Source organism: Dermacentor albipictus, chromosome 4 (genome assembly GCF_038994185.2).
Source record: "Dermacentor albipictus isolate Rhodes 1998 colony chromosome 4, USDA_Dalb.pri_finalv2, whole genome shotgun sequence".
NCBI lineage: Eukaryota > Metazoa > Arthropoda > Arachnida > Ixodida > Ixodidae > Dermacentor > Dermacentor albipictus.
In genome coordinates, this window is record NC_091824.1 from 129973794 (window position 1) to 129996595 (window position 22802).

Sequence of the window (22802 nt, forward strand, 5' to 3'; positions counted from 1 at the left end):
TTCGTTACCTAAAATCATGTAGCTTTCATGATGCAGACCACGGAAAGACCGCGGAACTTCGCGGAAAGCGTTATCTTTTTCAATGCTTTCGCTGTAAGATGCCCTTGCATCAATACTCTGCTGTTCACTAACGCTGTCGGCAACAAGCCTCGGAGAGCATGGCAGTGAAAGTTTCCTTATGCAACGTGCAAAGCTATCCGAGACATGCCACTGACTTCAGCTGTCATGTCCATGGTATCGCAAGTTCTGGCAAATTTTCACTGCAGCACTTCGACATACGGGAACCTTCCATCGTGAAAATGCACATAAGCCGCGCTCGAGAGAGGGGACGATATTGGGCAGGTGAACAGGCAGCGAAGTGCAGTCCTCTCTCTCTCTCTTACCGCGCTAAGCCGCGAGAAACAAAAGAAGGCAGGCATCGTCCGCCGCGGCGTGTAGTACAAGGAGCGGTTTCGCCTCTTCAAAGTTGACCCCTGGCGGCCCTACCGAAAGGTGAGCGACGGGAGCTGCGGGAAGGACCGCAGCGGAGCCGAGCGCCAAATTGCCCCGCGATCGCCCCGGGAGGATCGTGCGCGGGCCATCGGACGCACCCCCCCCCCCCCCCCCCCCCACTTCCTTACCCCTCCTCCTCCGGGGCCCAGATCGCCACACCTCCCGTCTATTATCCGCGCGCCGACGCCGCGCCGGCGCCCCTGCCCGCGCCGCGGACACACAAACACAACCAGGGCAAAACTAAAATTGAGACTGGCCGCTGCCGCCGCTCCAGACTCCATCTTCTTCCTTCGCTTGCCCGGCAAGCAAGAAAGCATGCTGAAGCTCGTTCTCCGGTGGCGGCCGATGAGGCTGCAGTCGGCACTGCCGCCGGTGCTGCAGCACCTACTGCGGCAGCAGTTTGGCCGCAGCTTTCCTCCGCCGAGATTCCGCGCGGCAGAAACCTTTCCATTTGGACGTCGCCCGGGGCTGCTGCCGATGCGGCGTTCTCTTCAGCTGGCTCGCTCGCCGACCGCCGGCTCCTCGCGCACGCAGTCTTTCGCCGAGGAGCCGGTTCGCGCTCCTTCTTCAAGTCGGGGCACCGAACGAGCGCGCGAGCGGGCATGACCGGTAGCTGATCGAGGCGGACAGTTTTGCGTTACAGGAATGGGAGAGAGAGGAGAGGGGAGGGGGGGTAAGAGGTGCGCAAGGCTGCTCGCGCACGGACGACCCCCCGAGGTCAGAGGTGGACCCGGCTCCGCAGGGCCACCGCCGGCCTGGCCTGCTAATCGCCCTGCCACTGCCGGTCACTTCGCCACCGATGCCGTCGGCGACGGCGGCGGCGCCGGGGCGCGTCCTCTGGGTCTGTATGTCGTGGCGAGTCACCGCCGCCGGCGCGCGTCGCGACGCGGAACCGCTTGGACGCGCGGTGCCGCCGCGTCCGCTGCTTGTAATCCGAGCCGGGACACGAAGGGCTCGCGGGAGAAGTGACGCATGACCGCGAGACACCGCGTCGCGAGCATTTTTAACCTGGCATGCATGTGCGTGAATTTCTCAACCAAGGCGCTGCATGCCATGCAGCCTTGGACGAACCGTTACGTACGAAATTCTCGCAGCTAGGAAGCTTCATCGAATGCGACAGTAGCGTGTCGCATCATATTTGTATAGCGCTGCATTCATGTAAACGAAAAAAAAGTGCACTGGGAACACTAATTGCGTTACTGGTTGCATTACCGCGCCGACCGTGAGTCGAACGAGAGCAGAGGTAGGCTTTGGCGAATTCTTGTAAATGCCACATCACGGGTTTCACATTTATACGGCGCGCAAGCAACATTTATGTGCTATAGCCCTCAGTTATCTCGAGACCAATGACGGGAGGAGGAGGGATGTCGCCATCGGCAAAGGAAAACTGTCATGGCTGTGCATCCCTGCAAAGTGACACAGAAATTGAGCAGACGTGTAAGATGAGCATGGGCAGGTAAAGTCACGTTGCCTATTGCTTCCCTCCGCTTGGCTTGTATCGGCTGCATAACCGTTCAAAACTAAATAGCCTATAGAAAACGGATAGGCAAAAAACAAGAAAAAAGAATAATAAAAAGGAACAAGCATGTGGATTAAGTGACGGACTTGTTTCATTGAGCAGCGTACAGGCGCCAGCGCCTCATATTCACAGATTTAGTGAAACGTATAACAAACTAGATTGGGTGAGGGAGCAAACGAGTGTTTATGACATCTTAGTTGAAACCATGAAAAAGAAATGGGCATGGGCAGGACATGTAATGAGGAGGGAAGATAACCGATGGTCATTAAGGGTTACGGACAGGATTCCAAGGGAAGGGAAGCGTAGCAAGGGGGTGCAGAAAGTGAGGTGGGCGGATGAGATTGAGAAATTTGCAGGGACAACATGGCCACAGTTAGCACATGACCGGGGTAGTTGGAGAAGTATGGGAGAGGCCTTTGCCCTGCAGGGGGCGTAACCAGGATGATGATGATGATGATTTAAGTGGATCGGGATGAAATGAACTGCATGGAACATTGAGATCTTTTCTGCATCCGACAGCATTCTGATTTTGCCCCAGTGTTTTGCCACAAACTTGTTCAGCTCACTGGCCCCACTGACGATTGTCATATTGCAATATCACCTGTAACACCACGGCAAATACCAAGGCAGAGAGGGTGCATACAGAGCTGAGCTTACGTACTACACAAATTTCGCCACCACCGCTGACAGGCGAGCCACCAAACCAACCAATATATGGCGAGTTGCATTGCCTTTTCCCCCCACTCCTTGTTTCCTTCACTGATTAAGCGACGGGCCGTCAATATTTTCCGACGCCTATGGGCGCGCGCCGTCTCGTCCGCCAATCCTTTTAAATCCACGTCGGAGCTGGCGCGCGCACACAATATCTCAAGGCATGCGTGGTTGTTTCATTGCGGACGTATGCATGTACACGCACACGCGTCCACACACCCATATCTCGAGTGCTTCCTCGCAGCGCGCCGTATGCGCGACGGCCTCTATCCGCGCTTCTGGGCAGCGCGCTGCTGGAGGATTGCGAAGGGCAGCCTTGAGCCGAGACGCGATAATATGCCACACCTGCGGCGTCTTATATACGCGCTCACTCAAGCGGTGTGTGGCTCGCGCGCGCCTTCGCTTCCATATGTCATGAGGCTGGACATTCTCCAATAGTGTCGCGTAAATTTGACGCGAACGTGGGCTTTCGTTCGAGGCTGCAGCTGTTTCGCAAGCGCGGTATGTTGCACCTATTACTACGGGACTCTTCGGCAAACTAATTACGCGGGGAGACCCGAGGCGCTGTAATACCATGTTTGCAGGTATGCAACTTGTGGCATTACGAATAGAACTTACTCACGAAGTTCGACTCTCGTTGGCTGGTTGGCCCCTAATGACCTCTCGGTTAAAACAGGCTATAATAAGGCACTTTTCGTCGATGTCAGTAGCTCTGAAGAAATTGAAGAGCTTACATGAGAGAATAGGGACCCCTGTTCCTTAGACAAGTTGTTTAAAATTTGTTGAATCGGCAAGTTGAGTTACTTCGACAGCTGTTACTTCGAAAAGAGTGGAACTTACAAAAAAATTAACAGCTCGAAGACACGAAAGAGCGTGAGCTTAGCAATGCACGCTGATGAATAGCACTTCACGGTCCAGCGAAACAATGTCATTGGAGGTGCGCGAGCTCGTACAGAGGAGCGGCCGGCGTCCACGAGCCAGGCACCCAGCGGGGGCGTGAAGGAGTGCGTGCGTGCTAAGGACGGCGGTTGTGATGCGTGCGTGCCCCACGCCATCTACGTTCCGCAAGAATTAGCAGCGCTTCGCTTACACAAAAGCGGGAGGTATGGAAAAAGCCCTTAGGCCTCGCAGCCCAGGAACTTTCCATTTTGGTGTTAGTTCTTTTTCTGAACTGCTCCTGGAAACCGCCTGTCCGCTCCTTTTATTTGCGAGCCAATTGGATCGCTGCGGTGATCTTAGACGTGGATGTTGCGTGGAAGTGGCAGGGAAAATGACGAAGCCGCCATCGCCCCTAGACGCTTTTCCTGCAACATTTTGGTTTCTTTCACTGCTGCTCAAAGGAGAGCCGCCGGCTTTCGTGAGGATGCGTGCGACCACGCCATCGAGTTCTAAACCTATCTCATTTGAACTTATAACCGTACTCAGACACGCGCGAGCAGCAGCAAACTGCAAGTTATACATGCGCACCGCCGGGCGTCATTGCATTTAAAAGGGTAGTTCTCCGTGTTTTTTTTTTTCTTTTTTTGGCTGCAGTGGCGTGCTGGTTGCAAGCGCCGCCGACAATGTTGTCATTTGTCTGAAGGTAAAGGCGGAAGAAAGAGAGTAAGAAATGGCATCGAGGACAGAGAATGGAGTTTACAAGAAAAACGCGAAATGAATGCCGTTTTGTCTGTCTTAATGTAAGTCTTTCATTTTCACTTTCCATTTCAGGGGTAAATAGCGTGTACGTTCCGTTTGGCGAAGCTTGAGTCGTCACGCCGTAGCCAAGACGTACTATATAACGACAGCTTACGTTGACGTCAATATAAAGGCGCAAGTTCGTATAAAGAACAAAGACATTCTCAACCACTGATGATGCTTAAAAGCTCGGTGACACGATGCAAAGGTACCACGCCCCCGCATACGCCTTCGTGAATCGGTGCAAGCGCACGAAGTAAAAGATCGAGAACAGACGCCAAATGGGCAGCTCGTAATCTTTTCCGCAGCTATTGCACCGCTCAGAAGCGAACGTCGCCAATCTTTCTTCCCGTACATTTCCAGTAGCCCGCGCAGACTCGTTTGTTCGCCGTGGACGTGTTCTGATGGAGAGCCCGGGCAGCTAGAAAGAGGGACAAGTGAGGAGGCAACATAAAAAAAAAAGATTAAGTGAAGTAAAGGCGATCGAATAAAGAGAGGGTCTGCGGGCGAGCAGCGTAAGTCAAAGAGGCAGCGCATGTGCCAGATGAAGAACGGCGGGGGTTTTCTTTTTCGTCTTCTTCGATGACCAAGTGCCTTATCCACCACTATGCGGTCGCCACCGCTGAGACCCGCTACCTGCCTTACGCGCGAGCTGGCCGCCTTAATAACGAACACACCTTTCGCCGGCGCGGTGCATGCGGTCGAGATCGGCTCGGAGCCTCGCCCTATTAGCATTCTAGTGCTCCGCTTGCTACTGCTGCTGTTGCTGCCGCCGCCGCCGCCGCCGCTGCTTGTGCGGCTGCTGCTGTTGCCGTGCAGAAACCGCACCTCTGACTGCTCGGCTGAGCAGCGGCGGACAAGTCTTCCGTTGCCGGATAAACCCATCTCTTTCGCCCTCGCGCTGCATTCACATATGGGCTGCATGGGAGAGCCCCTCGCCTTTGCTGGCGAGGCGCGCGGTCGCGCGATGATTATTTCGGGGTCGCTCCGTCGGAAAACGACTTGTGACAGTTGTTCGAAAATGCGAAACCCCTCTCGGCTGTTGCTGTATTGACTGAGCAGGTCAGAATTTTCGACCGTGTTGTCTGCCTAGAAAAACGCCAGGATCACTGAATAGAGAGAAACAAAGGAAAGAAAGAAAGAAATAAAGGGGGGCGAAAGGCCCTGTTGGCGTTTGGGGATGAAGTAAGATTGATCCTGTCAGGTAACTTAATGTTGCGTGTATACGAGCATGTGTATGGGTAACAGAGGAGGCAGGAACAGAAGGGAGTCTACCGAGCGTAAAATATAGAAATGTGTCCCGCGTTTCTTTCTATATTTTTTATGAAGCTTGCTCTGTGATAGGGACGTCAATTTAAATAAAAGCCCCACAGTGCCCTGTTCTTGGTGCGCCATTGCTTCTTCGTCGCTTGGTATTAGTGGCGTTCACTCTTTATTTTTTTGTTATTTCCAGAAGTGCATTTAATCTTAAATATTCCTCGCGGTATAGAAGGATGGCAGAAGTGCTCAACGAATTCATTTTATGGTTGCGCGAAGTTGACGAAATTGTAGTTGGATCACTGCTGTTGTCACAACACTTAGAAATTTGCGTGGAACGACCTAAACAGCCCTGTCTATTTTTCGCACGTAACAATGGATCTAACAAAAACAGTTTTTGATTTTCCTTTTTGTTTTGGCCTGTTCGCCCTGCAGGGGACATGGATTTTGTCTAAGTTAGGCAGCTTCGCTTTGTAACAATTTGGCAATAATATCTATGTAGTTAAATACAGTACCCCATTTTTTCCAAGACATTTTTAGTTCAGCGAACCGACTAACTCGCTCTCAAGAGACAGGTCTGTTGCGCTTTAACGCCTGATGCTCGAATGACCTAATGACACCAAGGACGTTAACTGCTAACGTGCAAGGAAATTCAGAAGGCAGAAGATATACAGATTTGCCTCAGTATTTACCACGGTATTTGAAGCATGAGCGCTTTCATATTAGCGTTGCGATCAGGCATTGCTGCGATGTTCTCTAAGAATTACATCTGATGAACGCTTATTTTGACACTCCTTGGGTTACTTGGTTTACTCAAAGGATATGCTTGTCTTACGCATAAAGGTTCATATAGCTTGCACTTTTCATTTATTTTGCACGACCACTAAATCACTAGAAGTGAGTGAGGGAGGGAGGCCTAATTCTTGACAAATCCATGTCCCCAAGCGAGTGCTCGTAAAAGAATATGCAGCTAACTTTCTCTGTTTGATAAGGCCGTAGCTGAGACCTCTGTGTTCTCATCATGCCTTTGTTGCACTTCACGAAAATGTTTCACCCAAAAGCCACTAATATAATGAAGGAATTAATCACATTTATTAATAAAGGGTGGTGCACAAGTCCTCTGTAAGGAGCGATAGGAGTGTTGCCGGAATGCAGTTATATTTCACTGAATCCCATGCCTTGGTCAAGGCTCCAAGGGAGTTGACGAGTGATCATTTTCACTGAAGCTGTACCCGGTTACGTAATTTCACATTGAGTGAGGGGATCATCCTCTGGACAAGTCGAAAGCGAATTCCATGGCCCGATCGCAGATGAGAGTTACTGGATCGCGAACGTTGCTCGCTATAGGTGTGACGGCTCCAAATAGGAGGGCGAAGCGTTGTCTTGCAGTAGCCTCACGCTCGTTCGTCCGAGGAGAAAGCAGTGGTTACAGAGCAGGGGGGCGACCAGCCACGAGAGGTAATAGCTACTCTTGTCGGGATCTTTCAGCTGCCCTACGAGACGGAGCAGGAGAGGCAGCGGCGTCCCTTCGTTTAATCTTCAGATGTGTGGTAGCATATCGTGTGTTCTAGACACTGACAGTGCGCCAGAGCATGACACCTAAGCCTTTGCGCTTGACTCCGAAAGAAAAAATATGAAACAGAAGTTTGAACCAACAGGCTTGTACACTGAAGTCATCTTAGAAAAGAAAACAAAAAACTGCAAGTTGTTTCGTGCTTGTTTTTCTTCTTCCGGTCTATACGTTAGTACATTTGGAATAAAAGGAGAAGTGAGGAGTACAGTACAAATGGGTTTCTTTGGGGACTGTTCCCTCTGTCCTTCGCAGTTTGTAGTTCTTCTCTATACGTAAAACGTACTGCAGCAGTGGGTGGGTGGCGGCAGGTACAGTTGAAGCAGTGGGCACACGATGTCCTTCCACGTGCACACAACGCGATCTAAAAGTTCGGCAGTATGTTGCACTCCTGTAACACAAGAAGGCGAGAGCCTGCTGCACACTTAATAATGCGCCGTCTCGCATCGTCGCTTTGCTGCTTTCGCGGTTCGGCTTCTCTGGCTCGTTTTCGACGCTTCTTCGCGCGCTCGTATATCGGTGCCAGACTCGCCCCATCGACATTTCTCTCCGACTTAGCAGAGAATTGAAACGTATGCTTTTCTGTGTGTTGTATGGGTGATTTCAATGAATGTCTGAGCTGTTTGCTTCACTTTGCTGAGCGCTTGTAGCGTCAGCCTTAGGGTAGTATGAGATATTCCATTTTTTGCTTGCTTAGGAGGGTATGAACCAATGAAAAAATAAATTACGTGTTTTTTTTTTGTATCACTCGACTAGACACCGCGTTTCTGTACATTCTATGCGTGATTCCAATGAATGTATGCACTGTACGCTTCACCTTGCTGATTGATTGTAGCCCCTGCATTACGAAAGGGATGAGCCATTGTATATTTTGCTTGCTTAGGGGGGTATGAGCCATTGCTGCTGATGATAATTTTTGTACTACTGCACTGGACGACGCGTTCTCTTCGAGGCCATCGGGGGTAGCAGCCACTTAAAGCTTTCACCTTAAAACTGCATGGCGGCCTAAAGGTAGCTTGCTAGCGGTGGCTTGATAGCGGCTCGCTTTAGGAAAGGAAAAAGTGGTACACTAGTGCTTCCGCAGGTATTATTACCACATCCTTTATTATTTTGCTACAACTGGTCACACGACTTTGCGTCATGGTTTAATGTGTGTCCCCTTTCTTGATGTTGTTCATGCTTGTTCAACAGTCTTCCTCGTCTTTTTCGCGCTGTTTCACCTCAGTTCTAAGTATGAACCAACTAGCCCTCATCAAGATCTTACTATTGTTCATTGTATAGCATTTTTCTTTCTTGATTAAGGCTGGAAGACTGTTGTATACTAGTTCGTTTGTCTCATTTGTCGTAGCCTTAGGTTTAAGCACAACTACAACGTTAGTACACGAGGGTACGTACCAAACTTAACAACGTTGTTTGTTGCCGCATGAAACAAAACAGGAATCACATATTTCTGGCTCCAACATTTGTGGCATGAGTGAGAAAACACCGCGCAACATGGGTACTTCTTGAGCTCTTTGCCGCACCTAGACTCGCTATGGGATCTCGCGGATCTTACGTCGCTCGAGAAGGACTTCAGCCGTGGAGGGGCGTCGCCCGGCAGGCTAGTCGTTAAACTCCGCAATTCGCGCCAGTTGTAATCGGCGAAGCTAGCCGCCACCGCGCTCGCAGACCAACTCGCGACAGCGCTTTCTTGCTCTGCGCACTCGGCGTTTAAAATGTGCTGACGCCCTCGTCGCGTCGTCTGTACAGCTGCGCACGGGACGGCCATCGCTCTGAGGGCTGCCGTAGTGGCGCCTGCGTGCGCAGCACTTCTCGGTCTGTATAGAGTCCGTGAGAGTCGCGTCTCGTTAATCCCAGCTCGTAAAGCATGTACGAAAGAACGACCCTCGAAAGATGGGGACACGGGCGCAGGCGCGCACCGCGAAGAACCATGAACGGCGCTGTGCGGACTGTAAACTAGAGTGTGTGTGCGTGCGTATGCGTGCGGATTGTTCGGCGATAACGGCGACCACTATCCTCAGAGCCCATCGTGTAATTGTCTTGCTTCGTGCAGTGGCGGCTTAAAAGCTTCTCCCCCGTCGTCGTCGCCGTAGTTGCCGCGGGTGTCTTGGGCTGCCGCCGCGATATCAGCAGGAACGCGTCCGCCGTCGCTGCTGCAGAGTGCGGCAGTTTACCGTTCCAAACACTCAAATATAGTACAGGGCCCATTGGCAGCAATTAGACGCAATCCGAAAAGATAACCGGCAACTCGGCGACGGCCGCTCCCCCCCCCCCTCTTTCTCCCTCTTCTCGCTACAAGTCCTTCCTGTTCCTCCACCCTCCCTCCCGGCCAGCGGCTTCATCCGCCCAGACTCGGTCCGTTAACGGGCCTTCCTGTGTCCATCGAGCTCCGGGTTCGTCCGTTGCGCGGCTAATAAAAGGGATTTAGCTCATTGCCAGGTCCGTCGTCACTCTGTCGCCATTCTTTTGCTGCCACTGGGGTAGCGTCGCCGGCTTGTACTCCTGTTCCACGGCTCAGTCGCACGCTGCAGGCCTCCAGTACAGAGCATATCGAGGTGGACGTGCGTCGCGAGAATCTCGAATATCTCGCGCGCGTTTCTCTTTCTTCCTTTCTTTTTTTTTCGCCAAAGCCACGCAGAGGAGGCAAGAAAGAAAAGCAAGCGTACTGCAAAAAGCTGGTGGTCGCTTATCGCTGCATACACCGCGAAGCTCGCACTGGCGCGCGGGCGCGCATTGGCGGCCAAGCCTGGCTCGGCACGGAGGCGACGATGCGTTACCGCTCGCGTGAAACGCCCGCCCGCCGCCGCTGCTGAGCTGAAGAAAAGCGGGCAATTCTCCGCGGGCACTAATTACTTTATGCCCGCGAGCCCGACTGGAAGGCTGCGGAGGCATGCCGTTTCTTTTGTTTTTTTTTTCTTGTCGCGAAAGCGAAGTGCCCGAGGGCGTGCAACCACGTGCATGGAACGTCGCTGCCGTCGCCTTTTCGTCGAGTGGGCGGCCATTCCCTCGGTTTTGACACCAAGGCGCCTGTCGCACTGCGGCGCGCTACGTGGGCGACACGTGTGCGCAATTCACACGCGTCCACGGCACGAAATGGGTACGCACGCACGCACGCACGCACGCACGCACACACACACACACACACACACACGCACGCATGCACACACACACACACACACACACGCACGCACGCACACACACACACGCACACGAGCTCGCCGCCGATTGCATTTTCGCGTAAACCACTAGCCGAATTATGCCGCTCCGCGGTTTCGTAAAAGCGCTAGCAGATTTGTGCGCAGCAGAGGCAAGCCAAGATCGAAAACGGTGATAGCAACTCAGATGCTGAGCGCTAATGAACATCACAGAGCAGGCGTGGCGTGTTCGTGGTGTCCGCGAATTCCGATGCGAGTAGATATTGGTTCGTTCGAACTTGGAGAGAGGCGGGAGGGGGGGGGGGGGGAGGGGAGGTGTCGGCGCGGATACCGTGGCTCGGAGCCAGGATGGGTGGAAAAATGCCAACGGAGCGCTTACACCCTGTTTATGACAATTTCGTCATAAATGTAGCCAATCAATGCGCGCTCGAAAAGAAGGGGAAATAATTTATTTACGAAAAATGCCGAAAGAGCGACTTAGGCTAAGTTGTATATAGGTTGCTTCTTATAGCTAGTTGCTACTCCTGTTAGCGAGGGAAATGGTGGTAAGAAAGCAGTGATAATGAAGAGGAGTTGCTGCCTGTATATGTAGTTGCGCTTGCATAATGTTGGGGCGTTGCTGAAGTCGCACCGCATCACTTTGAATTTATAAAGCTGCAGTATTGTCCTCACCACGGACGTCGAAGAAATTATGAAGAACCTCCCGTGCGAAACGGAAGAATTTCATGCCGCACAGTTCTTCATTGATGTACACATACTATAACAAATGGGGCTCCTTTACTCGCTTGGCTCGACCGAAACAGAATACCAGCCAACAATGAGGAATACATGCAATTGCATCTGTTTTGAACAGGCGGATGTGACCGTGCTGATTTAACACATATAGGTAGCAAAGTAGGATGTCGAAAGCCTGTCCTTTATCCCACCACAATGTCGACTACAAATTTGCATTTCTTTTTGTTCATTGGGTGCATTAGGGAGTGTAAGTGTAGGGCTACTATAACTCATGCTAACACTTCCCACAAGCTTCCCCAACGTCGCTGTCGACGAAATGTAGTGCCAACTGTGACTGCGGTTTCACGATCCAAAATGAAGCGCTTAACACGGCGAACATTCGCTGTGAAGCAATCAGAAAATAAAATGTGAATACAAGCTGACATGGTGGCATTCGAACAACACAGAGTGGTAAAGCCGCATATACTGGAGCGTTATAGAGACGCGTCGCTTCATTCGCCTAGTGCCACATTCCGACTCTGACGCTGCCTTTGTGAGGCACAAAAAGGCCTTGAGACGCTACGAGATTACGGGAGAGCTTTTGTGTGCTCAACCCGAACCGACCGTTCGCCTATAGCAGCATCTGGTACGGAAAACGAATTCCTCCGTGCTCCCTCCGCTCAAGGCAAAAGCAGTCGCCTTGCATTGAACCTCTGAGCGAGGCAGCGGGGCAGCCGCGTCACCCGGAGTCAATAGAGAGTTTTAGCCCAGCGGGTTTACGGCCAGCGGAGCGGAGCGGGCGAGCGGAGACGCGACTGCGCATGCGCACCACGCTGAGGCGGCCAGCGGTTTTACGGAGCAGCGTTTACGCCCGCTGGAAAGCACTCCCCAGCGGAGGGTATACGCAGCGCGCGAGCGTGCGTAAGGGCGCGCGGGCGTGTATGGGAAATGCAAGACGGCAGCCGCGAACATGAACGCCGGCAGTTCTGCATCGACGACGGCGACTGCCGCGCTGACCCGTACATTAGTACTCAGTACATTATTAAGAAATAATGCACTGAGAACATGTAATATATCTTTATTCAACATTTCTTGCATAATAAAAGCAAGCGTAATTCAATTTCATTTTTCAGTAACTCCTATTCGAACCACTAGGTGGGGCAGCAGAGCGCCCCGCTCTTTACCCCGCTCGAGCGGGTGATCCGCTGGGCTAAAACTCTTTTTTCGCGAGCCGCTCCGCTGGCGCAACGGTGGAGACCGCTCCGCTCCGCTGGCCGTAAACCCGCTGGGCTAAAACTCTCTAATGATACAGTTAACCGAAACGCCACCGAGAGAAGGCGAAGGAAGGGGGTGAGGTCGGTGGCGTTGCAACTCTTCATGGACTGCTTTACACGAGCGAAATCAAACGCCCCCTGCCCGGTGTGAAACGCTATGTAATTTCTTTCTTCCTCCCCCCCCCCCCCCTGCCTCCCGATCGGCAGCTGAAAGAGTGCAGAGTCAAAGGATCAGCGCACGTCGCCTGTACACGAACGCGCACTGTCGCATGCTATAGCGCAACTCGCATGCTATAGTGTATAAGGGAGTCGCGTATCCTTTGCCGGTCCGGAAAGCGCATTATTGCGGGGTGACAAGTTAAGTGCGCGTATACATAACGCCGCCTCGTGCTCGAGACGCATTCTCGCAATTACCCGACGGGGGACTCGGGCACGCCGCTGCAAGGACTCTCTGGTTCCCCGCATATGCTTCCTGCGCCCCCCCCCCCTCTCTGCACGTCGTCGTCCCGCTGGGTCAGAGTGCTTTGTGCCGCGCGGTTCCATGGCGCCCACTGTTCAGGAGACGGGACGCCGCTCCGAAAGAGGTGAAACCTGTTGCGCTGCGCGCGCCCGCGCTGGGCGCAATTCAGCGTGAATAATATTACACGCGCCGCTGCGGCATCAAGCGAGCGGGGCGCGTTTTCTTGTTTGTTTGTTTGTTTCGGGTTACTTTCTTTTTCTTTCCCCCCAGATGTATCGCAATTTTGCTCGCGCTGCTCGTACAAGAAACCACGGGCGCGCATGCGCGGTTGCACTACGGCTTTTCACTTTCGTCGTTTATTTGTTTTGAACTGTTTTGCTCATTACTTCCTTCTCGCCACTGTAAGATGTGCAGACTTCTTTGGCGTTGGCGGAGGACTGCGCACATTGTTTCTTTCGAAAGAACTGTGCCTCGTTGCAAAATACCCCAGTGTGAGTTGGAACGCTGGAGAGGGGCATTACAAAAGCCTCTTCTCGCTAGTCCCCATTGCTTTGTCATTATTGAGTGCACGCTGATTCGGTTGCCCTGTGCTAAAGGTCTGCAGGTTTTGGATACTAGCACGTTGTACTGTACACCGAACGGTGCGTGCGTGCTAGTATTCGCTCCTATAGACTGGTAAAAAATTACAATGCGAGACGCTGCCATTGGGCACGGAGGTAGAGTCTGTTTCGTATAGCCTCAAGTGCTGCAACCGTTTAGGGAAATTCAGAGGAAGAACAGTACCTACAACTCCTTTTCGCGCATAGCGGCAGCTCAAGGGCAGGAGAGAAGATCTCAGTCCCTTCTGAAAATTCAACGTGTATAGAAGGGCAATATGCCTTTCTATACGCTTACTCACCTTTCAATTAAGAAGTCGTTGCCGTTGAGATTAAGCAAGGCGGATGCTTTTAACATATATAAGAAATTAACATTCGCATACACAAATCTAGCCGTGCCGAGGCCAGCGTCTAGCGCTGTCAGCCAGCGTTGTCAGCAAGCGTATAGATAGAATGTATAGATACAAGAAAAGCAGGGGTCACATTCACAAAGCTTTTCGTTCGTAAGTGTTACTTGCTTCGCTAATCGTATGCCCAGCAACAAGAATGGCTGGAATCGGTTCTTACGAAAAATTCTAGCATAAGAGCTTTTTGTGAATACGTACGCTCCCAGAAGAACAGACACCTCCACACATTCTGTATTGGACCCCACTCCCACTCCTCCTACCTTTTCTTTTTGTCACGTAAATGTAAAGATACAACTAGCAAGGGAACACATCGACAGCTTTGTTGTTTTATCTTCTGCAACACTATAGCCGTCTTGTGGGCGGGTGTACTGTGTCCTCTTAAGAAGGCTGGCTGTACCTGGCTCGAAGGACACAGAACCACGGCGTCCCGCGCTCGACTGCCAGGCATATACTGATACGCGGACAGCGGAAGGACAGTCTTCGAAGCCAAGAAATAACATGTTCGGTGTTTTTCCCAACCGCACGTCATGGTTTGTACCCACCCCAAAATGGGTGCCCGATCGGCTCGCGCGAGGCCAAATAGGCGCCTCGATGGACGCGCGGCGCGTACAGCGCCCTATACCGGCACCTCCGCCACGAGACCTTCGTCGGCGCCATCATCGTTGTCGACTTCGCACTCTCGGCGCGTGCGCTCAGCATCGGGAGGAGGCGACCATCGACGAAAGTGGTTGAAGGACTGAAATTGCAGGGTCCGCTGCATTGTCGCTCTCGGGTGTACACGTACACGTACAACAACAACCACGGTGCGCTCCATCCCGTGCCACCGAGCACAGCTTTGGCTCCGGCCTTCGCTTCGAGATCGAAAATGCGCAGGTGGTTTCGGTTCGTCGTGTCCTCCGCAGGTGGTGCGAGAGGTGGCTGTGGGGAGCAGGCATGCCGCGAGAGTGTTTTATGACCTGGAATTAGCGACCTTCTGCCTTGTGTGTGGGAGAATTTGGCTGTTCTTATCCTGTCTATGCACCCTCTTCTTTTCTTGCTTTCTTTCTCTCCTCTGCTCTCTCTCTCTCTTTCATATATTTTGGTGGCAATGTCAATGTTTTGAGAGTAGTAACTCCGAGTTACGCCACTCCCATGATTATTCTACTTCTGCAGACAATAATAACGCTGACAGCTGCTATGCTGCTTAACAAGCTGCCAGTGTAACAGGAATCAGTAAACTAGGGAGAGAAAACAGAGCAGGCTGGGATATTAATCAGAAGATTGTTTGGTTCGCTATCCTACGCTGGTAGAGGGGAATAGAGGAATAGGAAGTCTAGAGAAAGTAGACTATACGGATGGTTATCAGACGGTAGTTTAGCTATAGTATTTTCCCTAGCCGTGCTTCTGCTTTTCTACTGCTTGATACGCGTGTGTTTACATTGCCAGAAAGAAAGCCTATAGAAGCAATATTTTATTCTAAACGCCTGGATTGGAGTACATGCATCTGTCTATAATTCTTGCCCCTGCAAACTATAGCGAAGCGTATTCCATTGTGGCTACGATGCTTCGTATCCTATATAGCTTGTCAACACCAAATGATCGTCTACGCTTTGTGAGCGTAGCTCTTCTTACGAGCCAGGTGTGAACAAAAGCTCTGGTTCCATACCCATACCCATACCCACGTCAGATGTTCTCACTGGTCCAGCTAGCCGAGCTCTATAGCGAACTTCATGGTTCTGAAAAAGCAAGCTTGACGACTCATAATGCAGGCAAAAAGGAGCCGACAAGCACATAGCACTCAGTTATATTCGGCGGTTGCGCCACAAGGCACCACATTCGTCATCATCACATAGAACTCTGGTAAATCGCTTCTTCACTGTTCACTGATATAATAATTACCTTCGGTAAGCAACTCGTTGAAGACTTGCCCACAAGTGTTCATCTCGTCCACCGAGAAATCTTGCATCTTTAGAAGTTGCCTTCTAAATAAAACTATCATTCCCTGCGCTGAAACTCACGGCAGTGTTTTCCAACTTCGTGACGTCACGCTCTGGAGCTTGTTTACAGGCGCAGTACAGTAAGCTTAAAATTGTAAGCTGATTTATGACTGTCAAATTACGGTGGCATGTTTCCCGTGCTCCTAAAACAAACTACCCGACACGGGCTTCACGCGTGCTAGCACCGGTACTTCTGCGTGTCATTATCGTTCGGACGTGCGCTATCGCCACCGCACGAACCGGACGACGAGCACCGCATGCCTGTGGACCCCCTCCGCCTCCTCCTAGCCCTCTCCTGCGGGAAGCACGCGCCGGCGCCAGTCAGGCTCGCGAACTTTGGGCGTCACCCTGGCGGGTCGCGCTGCGCGAGGCCACGAAAATTGAGCCAGCGACACGAAGAGCCTCCACTGGACACACTGGCGTGCGTTCGAGCGCGCGTCGGGCGCGCTCGCCGCCAAAGCTTTGCTCGAAGCGCTCTTCCCTCTGCAGCGCATCCCTGATGAGAGGGCGCGGCCGCGACATAACCATAGAGCCCCGGCCAAATGTGTCCCCTCGCCCGACCATCCCACCCCTTAGGGCTCGTTCTTCTGCGTCTTCTCGCTGCGACCGTCTTATTTTTTACTTTTCCTCTCTGCTCCGGTTAATTGCTGCCACTCGGGAGAAAAAAAAAGCGCCTGGGGAAACGAGCTTGGGCGATGCGACACCACCGACTGTGGCCGAAAGAAGAAGAGTACGGCGGGAAGATGGACGGAGCAAGCCTTGGGCCTGCCGCTGCCTCCTCGCCGATGATGATCGACGGACATTTCGGTGTCCAGACAAGCGGGAAGGGGAGGCTGGCCACGACGGTCGTCGCCGAGATGTCGCCTCGATAGCGCCGAGCCGCTGTGGCGACCGGCCGGCCCGCACGCTCCCGAGGCGGTCACCGAAATTTCCACCGGCGGCGTCGCCACGGCCTATAGCCACCGCCGCCCCTTATACCGTGCGTGCGTGTGCGCGTGCTTGTGCGTGTAATACGGGTGGCTCCTGGCTGTCGCCTCCCCTTTCCCCGCACCACCTTCTCGCACGCGTTCTCGCCGCCGATGCACGCTGCGCTGCGGGGCAATTTTTTTCTCCCCCTTCGCCATCTTCTTCGGCTCACCTCTCGGCGCTTCCCTCCGATTACAATAAATGAGGCGCTCGCGTGCTCCAACCGTTGCAACTCGCTACTGGTGCCCCTTGTGCATGCGCCGCGTATATATAGGAGAGCGGGTTTGGTGCTCGCGTTGTCCTCGGGCGCGCTCTGTCGGAACGCGCCGAGCAGTGCGGCGTCGTTTCGCTCCACCGGCTGTGGGGCATGCGTGTAAGCGCTGGACAGTATAGCCGCGAACGTGTGCACCCACGGAGCTGGTGGTACTCGGTTCCAGCATGGGTTGGAGGGAAAAAAACATGTGGACGAGGGCTATATGCAGGCCGATGTCTGGCGGTTCGTTAGTTGCTTCAACGCGAGGTTTGTTCTCCCCATATACGGCATCATACTGATTGAAAGGGCTACCACCGTCTGCTTTTGATTTACGTTACGTAGGAAAAATGGTCCCCATTTTTAAGACAAATGGATAAAAATAACGCGAAGGAAATATTTGGGAGCAGTAGCCATGACGACTAAAATGCACTGCTGCTCATGAAATGCTCAAGTTTGAGACAATACTGCGCTATCAACGCAAGGAAATCTTTAGCTTCTGATCCATAAACGAAGGCATAAAGCGAGACACGCACTTTGAATCGAGCAAAATGTCTGGAGAATGTGCTTCCCCAATTTATTGCAGAAATGAGACCCCGGGGTGATGGCCCAAAACGCATCAGAAGAAGCAGCTGAAAACTTTGTTTAAGAGTGACTGCAAGTTCATTTAGAGAGCCCGCGATTTTGCAAGCTTACTTTACTGCCCCTTTTAGGAAGAGGGTGCAGAAATAATCGGCGCTCGTTGTCTTCTCTCTGAAGATTTACCAGAGGAAGGCGGATTTCCAGTAATCCTTCCTCCACCGATACCTTCTACAACAGCGGAAACACGCGAATATACGCCAGCGTGTTCCTAAACATTGCCCGGCGCCTTGACGACGGATCGCGCGCTCCCGCCACCCAGCCCCGGAAGTGTGGCGAACGTTCGCGGCAGCGGCAGCAGCAGCAGCGCGTTCGCGCGGGCACTCGTCACGGGTTAAATCGCCCATCTGGTGCGCGCGAGCTCGCTTTTGTTTCTGCCAACGATGCCGGGGGCACGGCACGCGGCGCTCTCGTCACTCACGGCGTTCCGCGGTTCCACCACGCAATGCACGGGGGCGTCTGCGCGCGTGGCTCTTAGGCGTGGAGCGATACAGCAGAGACGAGCCGAGTCGGTCCGTTGGGTTGCTGCTGCTGCTGCTGCTTCAGAGCGTGTGTGTGTATCCCCCCCTTTCCTCGATGCGAGGCCGCGAACCGGCGTGCCACTGCCCCGATGCTATTCGCCCCCTTTCTCTCCCCTCGTGTTTGCGTGTGTGTCCGGGCGCTGCCCGAACGAAACTCCGCGGCGGCAGCGCGTGCCGCCGACATGCAGGGTCGTCGTCGCTTGGCCTCTTGTTCCTCCCACGCGGCACGCGCAGCCATCATCATTCGCTAGCACAGGCGGACGCGCGCGGCAAACACGCGCTGGTTTGCGTCGGGGCGAATCGAGGCTGCGCTTGTCAGCGCGGAGAGACGCTTGCTCGTCGTACGTGAAGTGGTTGCGGGGAAGAGGGTCTCCGGGGCTGGCAAGGCGTGCGCGGCAAACTAATGCGAGAGCGCGCTTTCGGAAAAGCGGTCTTTTGTTTTGCTTTCCCGTCCTTCTCTTCCTGTCGTTGCCCAGATTACTCAGTTGACTGAGCACCTTTGCATTACGTGTGCTGAAGTCTGTAAACGCGAATGCTATCGACTGTTGTACACACGCGAAGAACGACGGTAGAGTGATTCTCCTCACGCATGCCGGTCCTCTCCTGCGATGCTACAACATTCAGTAAGGGGAAGAGCAAGTAGCTGCTCCTAGGATGGCGGACATCAGATGTACTGATGACTCCTGAGGATGTATGGGACATCGTCATAGGTCAATGATGACAGCATATATAACACTTCGTTATGCATTGGGCCTTAAAATACAGTCATTCCGCCGCATTTTCAAAAATGCAAGTACGTACATGCAGAGGTACTGGAGAAAGCATCTGTTAGGTTCTCGAATTCGCACTGATATAGTTCGCAAAAGCAGGTGGGATGAGTCAGTAGCAAGAAAGCGAGCGTGATGCATCTTCATAAAAGATGATTCACAATATTTTGTGAAAGTATGTAATGCAAAATTATACATGTATATATTTATTCATCATTTATCTAATTAGAGATATTGCACGCCCAAGAATTCATTTTATCAGAGTGGTATAATACAATCAGGAGTATATAACGAACAACTGTCCGAAAAAAAGAGCTGGTAAAACGTATACATACAGCAATACCAGGAAGGATAAAGCAAGGAAACGAAAAATATTACAAGGGCGACGAACATGTATATTCAATGTGACGCAAACAAGCAGAAATATATTCCTGTCACTTAACTTCTATATTCTGAATTCGTTTATAATTTGCTGAGGAAAATCGGTTATCTATATAAATTTATATTATATTAAAGTGCAATCTAACTACGCATGGTATTATTTGCACTTGCAAAGGTCACTGTTGCTTTCTCTACTAAAAATTCTCTTCCTCCTGCTTTCTTTTCTCCTTGCACTTGACGCAGGTGATAAGCCTCACATATGCGAGTACTGCCAAAAGAGGTTCGCCTTGGCCTGCAATCTGCGAGCTCACCTGAAAACCCACGAAGGTATGGAGTGATGCTCCCACGACCCAGATCACGTCTTTTGTCACGCCCGCATGAATGGGTGTCACAGCGCAGTGATGAACGGCATTCCAGCTCGGCGTCTCATTCCAGTATAGGGCGAAATAGCTTATTCCTGCACGTACACCTCTATAGCCTGCGTCGCTTTATTTCGTGTTGGCTTTATCTACTTCTTAGACTTTACTAAGAGATGTGAAATTTTCATCGGATATATTTTCGCCGTATCAATCACTAGGACGTCTATGTGGCAAGGAATGCCGTTTTTCTTGTTAGTTCACACACACCAAAACATATCGTAGTAGTGGAGGCTTTCGTTCTACCAGTAGAAGTAGTAGCAATGCGAAGAGAGACGCGACTGACTGTTCGCACTTGTAAGTTTTTTTCCCTTTATGAAAGAACCATGATCTTTCTGCGCATGTTTAGCCAATCACGGAAATTTCATGTCAGAGCACGTTCTAGTTGTGTTCGGTGTGCAGAAAACAGAAAATTGAAGAAAAATGTTCCTTACTTACTGCTGCCAATCACGACAACTTATAATTTTCAAACTACAATCGCACGAAACACGATGAGTGCATTTACTATTATCTTTTTGTACTAATAGATTGTTTCAAACACTTATTGACGCTTACACAAAAGTGAACTTTCGAGAATCACCTCGTGTGTATTTCAAAAAAAAAAAAATGAGGGGGAGACAGAGATAATAAAGACTGCACATATTGTTAGCAATGTACGTTTTGGCAAATTGTGGTCGTTGGACACTTGTGTAATGGTACGGCCTTGTACTATGCACCAAGCATTTATAATGCGCAGCCCCTCTAGCATTGTACTTACAGGCCATGTGAAACAGCCCGAACAAAACTGATGCGTGATACACAAAACTGATCTTATTTACATAGACTTGCAGGTATTTAGGTATGCAGGTATATTTAGGTATTTAGGTTTTTGCAGGTATACTTTTTAGGTATGCAGTATTACCGATCCATATGGCAAATTTCAAGAATCTGCTACCAAGTATCCATGAACTAAGAAGAAAGAAAGAAAGAAAGAAAGAAAGAAAGAAAGAAAGAAAGAAAGAAAGAAAGAAAGAAAGAAAGAAAGAAAGAAAGAAAGAAACGTACATGGTCAATCCGAGTAATTTCCGAAGCGCGATGTTTTCACGCATCAGCAGCTGTACACCGCTTTTCGAAACTGCGGCCGAAAGCTTTCTCTCCGAAACGTAAGCTCCCTGCACAACTGCGGCGGTCAGTCGCGGCCAGACAACGACCTTCGGAGGCGCGGGAAGGTAGTTCACCTGACGCTTTGCCCGGGTTTACGAGTGCGTGGAAGAGGTCACGAAAAACGAATAAATAAAGAGCGAAAGTTGGGCGCGCAGTCTATCGGAACCGAAGATGCAGGCTCTCGTTGCCGTTGCCACGGCAAAGCAAAGGCATCCGCATCGTTCCGAATACATCAACGGCTACCGCAGGCAGGGAGTCGACCCATCGCTGACATTTACTGCGCTCGCATGGGCGGAGATCGCAGCACTACCAGAATTGCAGTAAAATTGGCCGAGTGGGACTGGTGTTATACGGCTCTCGATCTCGATCCTTCTTTTTTTTCCTCTCTCTCTCTCTCTCTCGCTCGCTCACTCGCTCTCTCACTATCCCTCTATGTTTCTGCGTCCGCAGAAGGATAACCTGTGAAGACAGCGTAGTGAAGGTTGTTCCGGGTGTTAGAAGCGCTTTTATGCCTCCCGTTTGACGTGTCGTCCAGACCGTTTCAGAAAAGGCTGACGTCTTGCGGGTCGCCCACACAGTTCCACGTGGGCTGTTTGCTTAGCAGTGGGTTTCTCGACACGCCCGACAAGGTGAACTATACGAGTTTTGCATGCAACATGCTATACTGCCAGTTGTTTTTTTTTTTTTCTGCCGTCTTCTTCCATATTCACCTTCAAGTCACGGCTATGGCGCATAAACGTGCTCGTAAGGGCGACCATGGTTTGTGTTTCGGTTGGTTGAACTAACCGACCTAACTCCACACGCGGAGCTGTTACGAGAGGTGTGGCGTAAAACGGAGTTTGGGGCACTGGTTTGAACCTATCTGATAATGGCGTCTCCTTCATTTCGATCACCCACCGTAGTTGTGCGAGCGTATCGGGGCAACGAAACATGAATTTAAGTCGCCAATTCATTGCAACTATAATGCTCAAAAAGGACGAGGACACAAGTAGAGAAATAGTTATCAATTCGATATGCCAACCCTGCAGTAATTCTAAATCGCCAATATTTAGCTATGGTATGAACGTGATTTACTGACGTCTTGCGCATCTTTCAGTGTCCTTGCGTTTTCTTCTCTCTCGATTTGTTCTCCCTGCTACAGCGACCCTAAACTTTACCTGCATCCCGGGCCTGTCAGACGAATAAGAACAGTTTGCTCATTATCACTACTTCCATCTCTATCATCGACTTTGTTTTCCTCGAATCACGTTCGCAGTCACATATATACGGACCCGCACTGCCATGAACGCGACGAAGGCGGCGACGGCGAATGCGACACAAATCTCAATCGGGCTGCTTTGCGGAACCCGTGTCGCCTAGAGCGGGACCAATTTGGAGTAATGCGAATCGCCCCGATGTACAAGGTGTGTCCGCGAGGCGGTTTACACTACTACTACTACTACTACGACTGCTACAAGCAAACCATATACGTATACGGCATCGTCATAGTCATCTCCATCGGCTCGCGTACACGCCCCAGCCAGCATCGCCGAAAGCGCGCGTCCGCGTTAAGCGCAGTGCGATGTGCGCGTATCTCCTCTGCCCGAAGCAACACACACGCACGTACACTCAGTTTCCAGCGGCGCCCCGTTGAGGCGCGACAGGGCCGTTCCCACCGCGCTAAGCGCAGTGTAGCAGCAGACGGCCGGGGCTCCCGTGCGAAGCGGTGCCTCGGAGCTACGCGTATAACTATAACGCAAGGCTAGAGAGCGCGCTTGGCCACGCGACCCGTATCTCGGCTTCTGCGGCTGTGCGGCCTACATCCCGGTGGACGACGGCGCGGGAGTCTAAATGCAAGGGTGGGGCAGTGGCACCACGGCATCGCGGCGCTGTACGACTGCGTTTGCGCACCAGATTGCCACCGCCCGATGG

At 51.7% G+C, this 22802-nt stretch overlaps 2 protein-coding genes across 4 annotated transcripts in view; one reads left to right on the top strand and one right to left on the bottom strand.

Moving 5' to 3' along the window:
• The window catches only part of LOC135898354 (neural cell adhesion molecule 2-like), a 542388-nt gene that overhangs the window by 375059 nt on the left and 144527 nt on the right, over positions 1 to 22802 (bottom strand). The window lies entirely within an intron of this gene.
• Positions 1 to 22802, top strand: part of LOC135898434 (zinc finger protein 235-like) — a 113873-nt gene that overhangs the window by 70137 nt on the left and 20934 nt on the right. The window contains exon 7 of the mRNA XM_065427363.2: positions 19576 to 19659. Coding sequence (XP_065283435.1) covers positions 19576 to 19659 — 84 coding nt within the window. The remainder of the gene's footprint in view (positions 1 to 19575; positions 19660 to 22802) is intronic.